At 41.4% G+C, this 15,042-nt stretch overlaps 1 protein-coding gene across 1 annotated transcript in view; it reads right to left on the bottom strand.

Moving 5' to 3' along the window:
* Nucleotides 1-703: 703 nt before the first annotated feature.
* TOP1 (DNA topoisomerase I) overlaps nucleotides 704-15,042 on the bottom strand; it is an 82,813-nt gene continuing 68,474 nt past the window's right edge. The window contains exons 14-21 of the mRNA XM_037498807.2: nucleotides 10,376-10,519; nucleotides 9,286-9,471; nucleotides 8,001-8,069; nucleotides 7,342-7,456; nucleotides 6,254-6,381; nucleotides 3,231-3,325; nucleotides 2,866-3,015; nucleotides 704-2,000 (exon numbers count right to left, since the gene is read on the bottom strand). Coding sequence (XP_037354704.1) covers nucleotides 1,898-2,000; nucleotides 2,866-3,015; nucleotides 3,231-3,325; nucleotides 6,254-6,381; nucleotides 7,342-7,456; nucleotides 8,001-8,069; nucleotides 9,286-9,471; nucleotides 10,376-10,519 — 990 coding nt within the window. The 3' untranslated portion in view covers nucleotides 704-1,897. The remainder of the gene's footprint in view (nucleotides 2,001-2,865; nucleotides 3,016-3,230; nucleotides 3,326-6,253; nucleotides 6,382-7,341; nucleotides 7,457-8,000; nucleotides 8,070-9,285; nucleotides 9,472-10,375; nucleotides 10,520-15,042) is intronic.

Genomic DNA, 15,042 nt, shown 5'->3' with positions numbered 1-15,042 from the left:
GGATTCTGTGCAGTGGGGCCACCATTATCCCAGCCCCATTATCGCAGGGGAGTTCAGAGACTATCAGGAGATGATTCACCTAAATATGCCTGCACAGGCTAGCAAGCCAGAGCACCCAGGCCTTAGTGACCAATTCCAGCCACTGTAGCCTTCCTGTTCCTTGTTTTGAGCTGGAGACCCCACCCTTCACCCTAACTCCAGACTTAGCTGTAACCTAGGATAAGAAAAAGAACAATTTTTGTTAGAGCCCCTAGCCAGCTACAGTATAGAAGTGCTCACAGACCACTTCCTCTTTGAACCAATCCATATACTGGAGGAGGTTTGCATTCTACTTGAGAGAGGGCTCCTGGCCTCTGGTGTTTTAATTGTCTTGCTACCCTTAATTCTTGCCACCCTGACTTATAAGCAAAGCCAAAGCATCTGCCTTCTGCTCTAGCCAGCAAGCATGGTTATTTGCACTCCCCAAATATGCCTTCCAAATATACCTGCTCACAAGAGCAGGTGGGATGCAATAATTGTATTAGAAGCTTCAGTTTGGGTTAATATAAATAAACACATGCAGCTCTGGGCAAGCCCTGCCCAGCCCCAGCTCCAGGAGAGGGTACCACCCTTGCTGACTTGAGCAATCATATCACATACTATATGCCGGCCCCAGAACCCCACTCTGGCCCTGGGTAACAAAGAAGCAGACACTAAGTTTTCGTTAAGTTGTAGGAATTTATTTTAAATAACCTACAGTTGATTAAAAGGGAATTCATGATAAAAATAGAAGATACTTGAGGAAAGATGTGGGAAATGGACTCTGCACACACACTAAACTAACAATGCCTCTAAACTAATGATTATAGCAAAAAATGTCTTCACATTAAAATTCTGCTTTTTATGTTTTTTTTTTTCCATTTTTTACACAATTACAAAAGAAAAAAATAAAAGCCCTAAAATCTTGATTATTTTTCCTTTTTGGACCAAATACTCATTCTCCTCTAAATTTATTGACTTGTGGAACTTTTATACAATAAAATCTTTCAAGTGAAAGACTGGGGTTTAAAAAGAAAAGAAAAAAAAAAAGATGGAGTTCTGAAAGGGTACAGAGAATGCTCAGAACAAAGAATGATGGGAAAATGGTTTCAGTCACTGATTATTTCATTATCCTTAGACTCACTCACCCTTCATCCCCCCCAACCCCAATCTACACGATCTTTAAGATCAAGAAAAATGTTTAAATATTTTAAAATAATTAAAAATAAAAATTCACATTTAAAAAGGAACACTCAAGTCAGGAAATATTTTCCCATCATGCTTTTCTGTGAACAGGTGTCTGAACCAAAACACTGCCGATGTCACGTCTGCTTCAAGTTTAATGAAAATTGATTCCCATGACAATAGATAGATAGTGACGACTCTAACAGGTGCGCCGGGTTTTTGTTCTACTTAATTTTAAATTCCTGAAATGGGGGAGAGGGGAGGGAGTTTAGGAATTCATTTCTATTAAAATATAGAAGTTATTGCAAAACCCTAACTGTAAAAACGCACCAATATAATCAGACTTCGTATACAGTAGCTAAGAGAATCCAAATGCTTCAGTGAAACAGTGAATTTGCCTGGCAGAACTCTGACAAATTCCCATCCACTTGCCCTCTTGAAAATAAAAACAAAATTCAAAACAAATCATACAGCTAGAATTTTGATATCTGCAATATTTTTAAATAAGTTGTCCATAGGACAACTGGCTCAGCTCTCCCTTATAATATCTCCAAGTTTATCTTTTTCGCAAAGATGTTGGTTTGTTAAGACTTGCTGCCTCTCTCCCTCAGGTGTGAGGGAAAGTGAGGCTCACAGTTTATCCATCTTCCTCAAACCACACTGTTCCTCTCCACAGAACCTGCCTCGAGACTGGCTAGAACTCGTAGTCCTCGTCGGCCATGTCAATGGCCCAGGCAAACTTCTCCCTCTGGGTTTTGTTGTAAATTTTCTCAATTGGAACCCCCCACTTCTTGCACCTACAAAACAAGGGAGAAAGAAGGGAGATTAGTATGATCAGGGAGCAAAGACCTACCTGGGGCTAGGGCTCAGATATGCTGCATTTTCCTTTACATTAATCTAGTGAGGATGAGAATGCCCCAAACAGCTTCTCAAAAGATTCATTTGCTCACTCGTTTAAATATCACTCATTAAATAACCTCTAAAATAGGTACCACTACATACAGCTCTACTAATGGAAAAAAGTACAGATGAAAAAGCAGAGCGATGAAGTCGTCTGCTTATGTTTTACAGGGTGAGCGAGCACAAAGCTGACAGTGCACCCAAGCAGCCTGGCTCAGATGCCATGCTCTTAACCACTGCACTATATTGCCTTTCAACAGAACCCAAGAGGGCAAAAAAAGTAGGAAAGGTACAAGAGTTGGCAGAATCCCTGACCCAGAGGCAGGTGCCCTAGGGCATGATTCCTCCACCCAAGTCCAGAACTGAGTAACTCAAGTTAAACAATAAGGTGCCTTTAAAAAAAGCCACTTATTTCGAATGTTATTTTACGCCTGTGTCAACTGTGACAGAGTGGGAAGGGCAATTTTTTTTTTTTTCCAACAAGGTTTAAATAATCTTCTACCTTGTCTTAAGTTCCACAAGAATAGGGGCTAGATCCACCTTTTAAAAACAGACAAACATGCCCAAAGGCAGTGTAACAGCACTGACATTTAGGACCATCCAGGATGCCCTAGTACATGTTTGTTGTGCACAGAAGATAGAAGTTTCCCAGAAGACTAAAAGCATATGCTTTGGAATGACACCTGAAGGCCAATGATGCCCTCAGAACCCTGCCACTCTTTTCAAACTAATGGCAGAAACTCAAGAGGGTTCAATGCTTACCAAGCCACTGAGATCCTAGGGTCCAGATAATTGAGTTTGGAGGTCCCCAAGGCAATCTGTTTATTCTCCTCTCGGTCTGTGGCCTGAACTTCAAGCTTCATCAACTGCTCCTCCAGTCTCTGCACAGCCTTCTTTTTTGACTCTACCACCCTGAAAGAATGGCAGTCATCAAGAACCATGCCTGGCCTGTGGAACACAGTACTGTAACCCACCCCCCCCGAACACCTATCAACATAAAAACCCCAAATCGTAGGTTTCCAAAAAACATCACTTTGAAACCCTAGAAAAGTTGGGGCCCTGGCTACTAATACACTTGCTTTTATCTCTCAACCAATCCCCAGCTTTGCACAATGCTGGGCACATACTTCTTGGTCTTTGCATCCTTCATGACCTTGGCATCAGCCTTAGCGCTTTTCAGGTCTCTCCGGGCATCTGCTAGTTGCTCCTTCTTGGCATCAATCTGGGTGAGGAAGAACAGCATTAAGATTTAGCAATAAATGAGCGTAGAGAGGAAAAAAGGGCACTATCAGAGAAAATGAAACCTAAAGTTTGTTTCCACTAATCAGGCTCAGTGGTTTGCCAGGTAAAAAAAACACGAGGGTGGCATCGTGAAGACAGAGTATGAATGCACAGTAACTGCTGAATTCAACTACTATTTGCCCAAAATGTTCTTCAGTGGCCCTTAAAGAAATGAGGGTTCTATAGGGCCCTTAAGGAAATGAGGGTTCTATAGCTCTTAATACAGAAGCACAGGGGAAGTAATCTATTGGGTTTAAGACTATAGGTGATGAGTTAATCTTTTAGTCCCTAGATACTATGGCTTTGGGAGGGAGGGTTATAGACGAGAGTGGTTTATCTAGTGGATCCTGCAGCCTTTATTCCAAGATAGTCTTTATGAGGCTGAGAGAGCCTCTGCATCTACTGAGCAAGCCCAGCTCCTCCCTCAGACTGTCTGCACTCTGGGAAGGAACTGCCAGCCTCATGAAAATAGGATACACTCAAGAGACTATCCAGCAACTAAAAAATGGCAATTAAAAGATGCCTAGGAAGACCGACAGCTCACCTAGTCTACTACAAACAAAAACATAACATGGCCTAGCCCGTTTTAGCATTCTGTCTTGAAGAAAGCTGAGACAAAAAGAGAACTAGAGTAGTTATCACTCAAAAACAAAGGTTTGAAAACATTTCTAGAAATCTCAGAGAGTCCCATTTTATAAGACAAGGGCAGTTCCAGCTGCTACTGCTTGAGAGAACCCTGGAAGCAATTCTGGAACACCCAAGTTTTTAGTTTCTGCTTAAGGAACCAAGTGGGCAACAAAATAAAACTACAGATTCAAGTTAGCAAACTCACATGGGTGGGGCAGGGGAACCCCAGATCTGTGGTCACCTTGCTGACCCATGAGGTCAAGGGAACCTCCACAGAAGAACATGCCTGACTCACACATTGGGCTGTTGCTCTCTGAGCCTCAAATTGTCTGTTAGATAAACACACAGCCCAGGATTGGAAACAGAGGCCACCATTGTGAGAGAAACATTAAATAGATTTTACTATGAATGGCTTAATTCCAAGATCTATGCTGAAGAAACTGATTCTATATACAAAAGCATCACAGAAACCACTAGCCAGAGTCTTCTTGGGGCTAGAAATGCAACAAATCACAATCTTTTAACCATTTCTGTGAATTTTAAATTGGTAAGCTATGTCAAATTCTCTCCACGCATCAAAGACTCCATTGATTCACTTGGCAAACAGGGGTGTGTGTTTGTTTTGTGGGCACACAGGAGAGGGTTCCTGGGCTTGGAGGGCTCGACTGGCAGGCAGCCTGGGCTGCCCAGGCAGTGGATCCAGAGGGACATCAACAAAAGACCTCCTCATGTCCCAGGGAGTGGTCTCCTAAATTAGGGAAACAACATCTGAAGATTCATGTTTCTATTTCTAGCTTCGAATGATAGATAACAGGAGAATAAACGATACGACCAGAGTGGAAGCAAATGGGAGCTGCTGGGATGGGTGGTCTGTATGATTCTTTGCCACCTACCATAAGGTTGATTCAAGGATTTCAGAAACCCATGGACATATATTCATTTATTATGGGGGTGTCACCTGCTCAGGAAAGTCCAATGGTACCTGCAGCATGTACTACAGAGTATGTGTGTCCTCTGACCAAAATATACTACTACTCCTGGGTATTTGATCTTGAGGAAATTTCAACAGAAGAAAAACACTCCTCTAAGTGTGATGAAGTCTCACTTTACAGCAATAGTTTATACATCTCTCTGTCATTTCACAAACATCTAGCTGAAATGCAGCATTTGTTCTTTAATTAATGCAAGTAACAAACCACAGTTAATATCAGTAATGACTATGATATTGTCGCTGATAGATCGAGCACAGACATTTTCATATCACAATTGTTGCAAAAACCTAATAGCACCATTTATATTAACACCTTGAAATTTATAGCAGTTATTAGACTCACCTTAAGATCCTATTAGTAAGTTAATAAGGAAGCACATCTATTTAAAATATATTTTAAAAAATATATTTAAAAATGTTTTTAAACATATTTGTTAAGAACTTTGTTAACTGTTGTTGGTTTCCTTTGCTTCCCTATGTGTTTGCTATCCAGCAAAACAATTACAAAATTAGATGCCGATTAGCACATTAGCATGTGCTAGTTATATAGCCACTGCTAACACAGAAATGCTCACACCAAATGTTAAGTGACTGTAGTTTAAAAGCTCAGGGCCAGGCAGAGTTGGAGGGGGAAGAAAGGCATGTGGAAGAGAAAGAGCATTTTCTTGTTTGCTGTCAGCCTCTCCTCCTTAGGGCAGCAACTCTGGCATATAGCCTGTATTCAACAGACGTTTGATAATGAGCTATATGAAAATATGATTCATTGGAATGTGTAAAAATAAAAACAGTCGTGATAAATTAGGGAGATATTAAATACTGTTTTAATATCTTTTCAATTTGAAACACTCCAATTTGGAAATAGTTGTATTTCTGTGCTGTGATAAGAAACTGTGATGACACTACATACATTAATCTCATGTAGAATGAAGACAATAATTAGCATTATTTCAAAGCATTATTTCAAAGTTACCTTTTAAAATAAGGAGAGGCCAATGTAGAACTTTCTGTCTGCAGAACAGAGACTTCCTGAACAAGAGCAGTCTGATAGGCAATATCTTGATCAGAGATTAACTATTATCATATTTCTGTTTATTTTTAGCATGGGCCTTTCTTTCAGAAGAGACCCATAACTGAACTCCTGGTATCCCAGCCTGAAGGCTAGACCATGAGTGCTTCTCATGTTTAAATTACCTACCCACAATAGACATGATTCCCTTCTTTTTGCTGCCCCACCACCCAGATCCAAAATACCTTAGTCTGCAAGTTCATCATGGACTTCTCAAAAGTTTTTGGTGGTGCCCTCTGATGGTTACAAAGAATTGCAACAGCTCGATTGGCACGGTTATAAGAGAGGATCTTTGCTGGGATGTTCTCATCCGCTGGAAAAGTAAAGTCAGTTTATATACCAGGAGAGAATACAAACGCCCTTCTCAGCTCTTCATCCTCATGATTTTACTGACCCTCTTGTCTCATCAGATTTAAGTTCCTCCAAGAAGGCCAAAATCTGACAGTCGACAGTCATCTGTTTGCCATGGTGCCTGCCCTAACCCACCCACTGTAGCCTGAAAAAAATGTGGACTTGGGACAGAAAAAGTCTATAGAGAGGAGGCTAAGACAAATGAAACGTTAAGTTTTACATATTAATACCAGAAGGTAGTATATTTTTTAAAAATGTCATCCAAGGAGTTATTTTTTACTGATGTCACGTGTCATTTTTTTTAACGTGTCATTCTTTATCCCACATCAAATACTGACTCTCAACATACCCACATTTGACTTTTCTGATTCATGTTTTAAAGTCATTTGACAAATTTACAGATAGTGAAAATTTGCAATTACAAGAGCTCCAGGGAAAACATTTTGTACATTTGGTGATATCTTCCTTCTACGGTGATTTTTCAGGAGAATACGATCTATTCTTAAGGGAAAATAAGAATGACAGAAACCTCAGGGAAAGGACTTGCCCTGTATATTTTTTAGCAACCATGACCACCTCACTGTCCCCAACTTAACAGATCATAGCATTATGTCTTCACTCACTAGCTTTTAAGTAATTACATACAAACCACAAACATAGACATTTTTAGAATAAACAGAAAGGCCCTAATTTCATGTATACACATCTTCATGTATACACATCTAGAAGTTGGGGCAGAAACAGGGAAAATAGCACTGATGTATGTTTATCCAACTAAGCCTTAGCTTTCTACTAGAGGTATAGAAGGAAAATGTTTTCAGTCACAGTGTTAAGGATAAAAAGTGAAACAGATCTAGGTATGAGCAAGGACACTGGATATCAGTAGTTAGGGTGTGGCCCTGTCTGGCAACGCAGTACTTACGAGCTGTGAGTTCTTTTAACTGCTGCTGTAGCGTGATGGAGGCATTGTATGTTCGGAACACCTTGGCTGTCAAGCCCTCCATGAGATCCTGAAGATGCTTATTTAAAATACCAGTCTGGAGAAGGCAAAACAACAGAGAGGATGCTAGGATTTAGGTAAAAGCCATTATTACCCACCCCTCCTGGTAAGTCCTAGGACCTTTATTCCAGTGAAATCACAGCCTTGTCAAATGTATTACCCTGAAAAGAAATTTTACAAAGAGGGAAAAGAATTTCAGATTATAGGGTTGCATGATAGCTCCCTATGAAATATTTCAACCTTAAGCTGGCCAATGAAGCAAATTTGTCCTTGCCTATTAAGACTATCCCTGATAAGATGATCAGGGACAGGTTTTGGTTCTCCAGCAGAGGTAGTTGGCCATCCAGCCACATGAAGGTTCTGCAGGAGCCAAGGGAGGATAAAAAGCAGGGTCTGTCTAACCCTGGTCTTAAGACATTGGCCAAGAATTCACTGTGTACCCTAAAGGAGGAAGAGTGTATATGATGACACAGAATACACTGAATGAAAAGCCAAAGTCACACCCAGGCAAATCTCTCCTTTAGGAACTTGTGAGGCTCTGGCCGGGCCCCTCTTCAACCCAGAACGCACTGTCCACTCACATTGAGTCTGTCAAAAAGATCATCCTCAGGCTGTTTGTTCTCCATAAATAGTTGTAAGTTCTTAAAAACCTGAAAGAAATAAAGAAAGCCTAATTATTATTTTTAAAACCCGTATTTTGGAAATAATTGTACACTTGCAAAAATCTATAGCTGCCCTTGCCCCACCCCAGACACAAAGAACAGCCATAACTGTACATTTGCTCATTCTCTATCCATTGGGGGTACTTAAATACTTCAGTATGTTTCCTTTTTTTTTTTTTTAACAGATTTGTTTTTATTTATTTATGCATACAACAGCTGGGGTGTAGGTCACAGATGTGGGGGGTGAGAGGATTCACCAGAGAGAGTGGGGAGCAGAACAGGCAGATCTACTGAAATACACTGCTGAGAGGAATAGCGGGTGAGACCAGAGAGGTCTACTGCGCCATGTGGATCAGCTCCCAGGCTGGGGTTTGAACTTCTGCTGCAGTGGCTGCGGAGAGCTTCATAGTGCCGAGACTTAACCCCTTGCATGACCAGGGAGGTCCCCACTTCACTATATTTCTTAAGGAAAGAGATAATCATGTGCACACACAGAGTATTTTATCAGGTTCATAAATCTACACTCATACATACTTTAATCTACTGTCCATATTCCAGTTTTGTCAGTGTAATCTTCTCGGTAGGAATCCAATCTAAGGTCAAGTATTACAATCAGGTCTCTTTAGCCACCTAGCATTCTCACAGCCAGCAAAGTCTGATTAAATATCAGAATGCTGAAGGGCTATATTGCTGGGATCCTGTACTCTATAGGTCTAGGTTCAAGCCTAAAACTTTGGGGTGGGATATCATGGATATACAGTATCCTCCTCAACTATGAGCTTGCATGTCTGGAGACCAAAAGGCTTACCTTTTCATTCAATCAGAAAATGGAGAGATATTGATCAAAGTTACAAAAGTAACAAATGTGTAACAGGACCAGAGGACATGGGAATATGGTCAAATCATTAAAACAATGTAATGAGTTAAATCTTACATAGAGGGTTGTAATGAGTTAAATCTTACATAGAGGGTTGTTTGTGAGGGCGGGTTTTCAAGAGCATGCTCTGTTGAATGTTGCTATAGGAGACAGCCCCTCATCCCAAGGAAGGCAGCATGAGGTGGAGAATGAGGGACTAAAAGAAGGTACACAGTACACCAAGCAATACCTATCCCTTTTCTTTCAAGCTGTTTTTTTGCTAGGTACAGAGCATGGAAGGAATGGGAGAGGAAACCAGATCAGGTAGCACAGGCCACATAAACTTACTCGTTTCTCAACAGGGACCTTGTTATAGTATCTTATTGAGTCCTTCCCAAGGAAGTCAAATTCTACCACGTATTCCTGACCATCCAACTCTGGGTGCAGATTGATGTGCTCCACACGAAGTGAGCAACAACCCACAGTGTCTGCTGTTTCTCCTTCCTCCTTCTCATTTCCTGCTCTCAGAGCCAGCTGTGGGGGGAAGGGGAGGTGGAATAAGGATGAATAAAGAAACTTGAATTTCACAGAATCTCTAGGAAACCAAAACCAGAAGCCTACCAATTCTCTTTGCGGACAGAGTATCAGTCTGCAAGGTCTGGAAATTCTGTATTTTGCATTGTTACTTATTCCCCTATAAAATGAAGTATGGAGTCATAGGGATAGTAAACTTTCCCAGAGAAGCTTCTCTTTGCTCTGTCTTCTCTAATGGGGATGGAGGAAAGAAAGAACATTCTCTTAAGATGGCACATTAGGGAGTGTTTGTACTCTGTGCAATCAGACTCAAAAAGTTAAGTCTCTGAATTTGGCTTAATTTTTTAGAAAATTCAGAATTTGTGCAAAAATGGGGCAAAAACATGAAATCTTTTTGTTCTAAAGACTACTACTAAGAAGTTGACCTTCAGAAGATGGTCTTTCAGACTGTGGTTGATATGTATCAGCAGATTATTTAAATCCATTTAAAGGGTTATAACCATCTTTATAAAAAAACAAAACAAACCAAAAAAACCCAGAATTCACTGCTAAGCTCTTGTGCGACTTGTTTCAGTTACACACAGCACAATATATTTGTATATGTTGGGTTATGATGTAAACTAATTATTTTTAGTTGCTCATAGTCAAAAAGCTTAAAAAAAAAAAAAGCCATGTCAGTATTTCTGGCACACTCATTTTCATAAAAATTCTATTAGACAAACTGTATTCAGACAGCAGCAGACACTAAACACCACTCTCTTCTACCCTCTCCTTAGGAGACCAGAGACTGGGTAAGTAAGACTATGGCTTCTCCAGTACTTAGTACAGGATCTGGAGGGTAGATGGTTCCTCTATCTTTGTTATATTAAACACATTAAGCAATGTGACAGGAAGAGGCTCTCACTTTATCAATGAAGTACAAGGCAACAGCTCTCTGCCGGACTTTCATCTCTTTGGACTTCCAGTCTTCTCGATACTGATTCCGGATCTTGTCCACACATTTCTTCAGTCGCCGAGCAGTCTCATACTTCTGCCAGTCTTTCTCACCCTGCAAAGACACAATCCCAAATGTGGACTGCTTAGGGATGGATGGTACAGACAGAGTTTGAATACCCAAGTTCAGGGCTCTGAACCAAAGAGAAGGAACCTGAGTTGAAGCAAGGTAGAAAAAGAGGACTGAAAAGAAATTTAGGGCATTTAACTTGATGAGAACTCATGCTTTCCCATGTCACTGTTAAGCACAATTGGCTCCTGCTTAATTGCTAAGTCCCTGGCTTTCACTTTGTAAAATGTTTATGTTCTTGGGGAAAACCCACATGGCCAAGTCCCCAAAATTGACTCCTTTCTGAACACAAAGGGTATAAACATCCCCATTCCTATGTGAGCATCACAGCTTTGCTGCTGAATCTGTGACCCAACAGCACTTTTCTGAGAGGATTGAATTTCATTAAATTCAAGACAACCATTCAACTTGATAGAGCTGTGAAAGAAGCAGAACACCACAGACTACAAAGTGTAATTTACTAAAGAACACAGTGGCTTCCAGGAAGAGCTGTAATTATTCACCATTTTCTAACTTTTGCTTTAAAATTATTCTGATTAGGGCCTCCCCAGTGGTGCAGCGGTTGAGCGCTGGGTTGCGAAGCTGCCCGCAGCCTCTGCAGCACTGGTTCGATCCCCGGCTGCTCCCCGGCCACCGGAGGAGGGTCCCACATGGCGCGCAGACCTCTCCTGCCACCCGCTGCTCCCCTCAGCAGTGTACTTCGGTCCTTCTGCCTGCTCTGCTCCCCGCTCTGGCTCTGGTGAATTCTCTCACCCTCCTGCGCTTCTGACTGTACCCAGTGCTTGGATAAATAAATCAATCAATCTTAAAAAAATAAATAAATAAAATAAATGATTCATGAACTGGGCAGTATTTCTTAAAGAAAAAAAAATCATTCTGATTAGTTTTAGGAAACAATGTTACTGGGAAGACTTTTTATAACAGTTTTGGTAAAACGTTTAAAAACTGATTCTAAAGCAATGAAAGGTTTTTTAAGGAAGTCTAAGATTAAGTCAAATCAACTATGAGAGGAAAATATCTGTTACCATGTTGAGGGAGTAAAAATCTACTTTGGTCAGCTGCTTGGGCGATTTTTTTTTTTTAAGATTTATTTTATTTATACTAGAACCAGGGTACAGGTCAGATGCGTGGGAGGGTGAGAAGATTCACCAGAGATGGAGCGGGGAACAGAACAGGCAGACTGATGAAATACAACTGCTGAGGGGAGCAGTGGGGAGGAGAGGTCCTCTCACCATGTGGGTTGCTCTCAGGCTGGCAGGGATTGAACCAGCACTGCAGAGGCTGCGGACAGCTTCACAGAGCTGTGCTCAACTGCCTGTGCCACCAGAGAGGCCCTATCTTGGATGACTTTTTATTATTTTTATTTTTTAAAGATTTATTCATTCATTCATTCATTCATTTATACATGCACTGGGTACGTCAGAAGCGCGGGAGGGTGAAAGAGCAGGGAGCAGAACAGTCAGAAGGACCGAAGTACACTGCTGAGGGGAGCAGCGGGCTGCAGGAGAGTTCTGCGCACCATGTGGGACCCTCGCCCGGCAGCCAGAAATCGAACCGGTGCTGCAGAGGCTGCGGGCAGCTTCGCAACCCAGCGCTCCACCGGGGAGGCCCCATTGGGCGACTTTTTAAAAAACTAGGAGGACTACCATATTTTCTAACTACATATACAATAAGCACATTGAGATCATGATCTGTAGTCTAGACTGTGAAGTGGTATTGCGGAATGATAACAAACATGTCAATATTCTTATGTGGCTCACTATTTCTCACTTGGCTGATGCATTCTTAGGAGATTATGCCACGGAACAGAGCACCAACAAGGGAGTGAATAGCATTCTGGACTCCAAACATACATTATTTAAATAAAAGACACACTACCCAGCTCTATATAAAATTTTTACCATGTCTGAAAGATAAAATCCAACCAACTTTCTATACAAGCCCATTTTAAAATAAGTGTCTTTTTATTATTGATTTGGAGAGTTTTTTTACATATTCAAATACTTTTTCAGATAATATTCTTTTTTATTCACTTCTCATTCTGAATGAGATTTTAAAAAGAGTTTGTTATACAAATTTAAGTAGTTCCAGTCAGTTCTGACAATTTTATTTTTAAAGATTTACTTATTTTTATACAAGAGCTGGGATACAGGCCAGAGGCGCAGGAGGGTGAGAGGATTCACCAGAGACAGAGCGGGGAGCAGAATAGGTAGATGATAGAAGTACGCTGCCGAGGGGAGCAGCAGGCACGACAGGAGAGGTCTGCCGCACTATGTGGGATTCTCACTGGCTGGCCGGGATAGAACCCGCACTGCAGAGGCTGTGGACAGATTCACAGCGCGGTGCTCAACCCACCACCAGGGTGGCCCCAGTTCTGACAATTTATAATGCATGTTACAAATATCCCTTTTATCATTCCACAAGGTTGTCTCATGACCCTTTCTCAGTTAATCCCCATCCAAGTCACTGCTGTTCCTTTAATCTGATTTCTATCATCATAGATTAGTTTTGGTTATTCGAGAATATTATATAAATGGAATCATACATTATCGACTTATGTTTGGTTTCTCAACATGTTAAAATTCGTTCATGTTGCTACATGTGTCAGTAGTTCGATTTCTTCTAATTGCTGGTATATATGGTATATTCTGTGACTGTCCCTGGTATATGTTTATCTATTCTCCTGTTGCTAGACCCCCAGGATTTGTCCAACTTCATTTATATATTTATACAAGAACTGGGGGGGTATAGGCCAGAGGTGTGGGGGTGGTGGAGTGGTGAGAAGATTCACCAAAGACAGAGTGGGGAGCAGAATAGGCAGATCTACTGAAATACACTGCTGAGGGGAGCAGTGAGCAAGACAGGAGAGGTCTGCTGCGCCATGTGGGTTGTTCCCTGGCCGGCCAGGGATCAAACTTGTGCTGCAGTGGCTGGCAATAGCTTGATAGCTGTATCTTTAACCCCTGCACCACCAGGGAGGCATGGCACTGAGAATATTCTAACAGGACTAAATGCAATAATCCCATACTCTATTTGAAAGAAAGTTATGATAAGTTTTGTTTGTAAAATGAAGATGGGTTTGAAGAAATTTATTTTTACTGAGGGCTACTTGTCCAGAGTATGAGATGAGGTAATGCTTCCAAGTCTGGATTGGATTTAGCAATGAGTACCTACAAACAGTCCTTCTAGATCCAAGGTTTATCTGAAATCAGAGAGCGTTGTTGAAATCACAGGTTCCACAAGACTGACTGATATTCCCTTGCTATTTCAGATTCTATGTACATCAAGTACAGAGTAGAACTGGAAGAGAACAGAAATATCCATGAGAAAATATATCCTGGGGGGCCTCCCTGGTGGGGCAAGGGGTTGGGCACTAGAGTATGAAGCGGTCTGAGGCCTCTGTAGCACGAGTTTGATCCCCGCCCCCCCTGGAAGCAACCCACATGACGAAGCAGACCTCTCCTGTCTCGCCCGCTGCTCCCCTCAGCAGTGTATTTCGGTTAGTCTGCCTGTTCTGTTCCCCACTCTGACTCTAGTGAATTCTCTTACACCCCAAACCTCTGGCCTGTACCCCACCTTTTGCATGCATAAATAAATAAATCTTTAAAAAAAAAAAAGAAAGAAAATGTATCCTGGGAAAAAATCCTGGCGGTAAGGCAGAACCAATCAGGATGAGTATAAGGACACATGAATATGCTCAGGATAATCTTTTCAGTTCTTGGAGCACCTAATACTGTGGCTCTCAAGGCAAGTAGGTCAATCCAAGTTCCCAGAAATGGGGAAGGATGGGGCATTTCAAAAGGACACAACACCTGAGCTGTCTTTCTTCCTGGACTGCCCTATTTTTAAATTTTCAAAAATCTGCAAGGTGTATCATGTTGAACTAAATTTCTTGATGGACTAGGTACAACAATATTACATGGGAGAAATGAATGAGTAAAATACAGACACAAGAACTTCAAATAAGGACTCTCAGAATAGGAAAACTCTCTGGAGGTTGAGGAGAAAGGAAGTCCCATTACTGGACATGAGTCTTCTATGGGGTAAAATCACCAATTACCACCCTTCATACTCTACTACAAAAAAAATTTTTTTTAAATATTTTATTTTTATTTATTTACACAAGCACTGGGTACAGTCAGAAGTGTGGGAGAGTGAGAGAATTCACCAGAGCCAGAGTGAGGAACAGAACAGGCAGACTCATGAAAAACACTGCTGAGGGGAGCAGCGGGCAGCAGGAGAGGTCTGCGTACCATGTGGGACCCTCGCCTGGTAGCAGGGGATCGAACCGGTGCTGCAAAGGCTGCGGACAGCTTCACAACCCAGCACTCAACCCCTGCACCACCGGGGAGGCCCTCTACTACAAAATTTTTTAAAAAATAGACTTTCGCGTCTGATGAGGTCAGTAAAATTATGCTTTGCTCTAAATACATGAAAGTGTTCCACAAAAGAAAGAGAAACCTAAAGTTAGGGTCTGTATTAGTTTGGACTCACCTGAGCTAGAAAAC

The sequence above is a fragment of the Talpa occidentalis genome, unplaced genomic scaffold, assembly GCF_014898055.3.
Source record: "Talpa occidentalis isolate TD23 unplaced genomic scaffold, MPIMG_talOcc4v2.1 talOcc4.10, whole genome shotgun sequence".
NCBI classification, from domain to species: Eukaryota; Metazoa; Chordata; class Mammalia; order Eulipotyphla; family Talpidae; genus Talpa; species Talpa occidentalis.
This window is presented reverse-complemented; position numbering and strand designations above follow the sequence as displayed.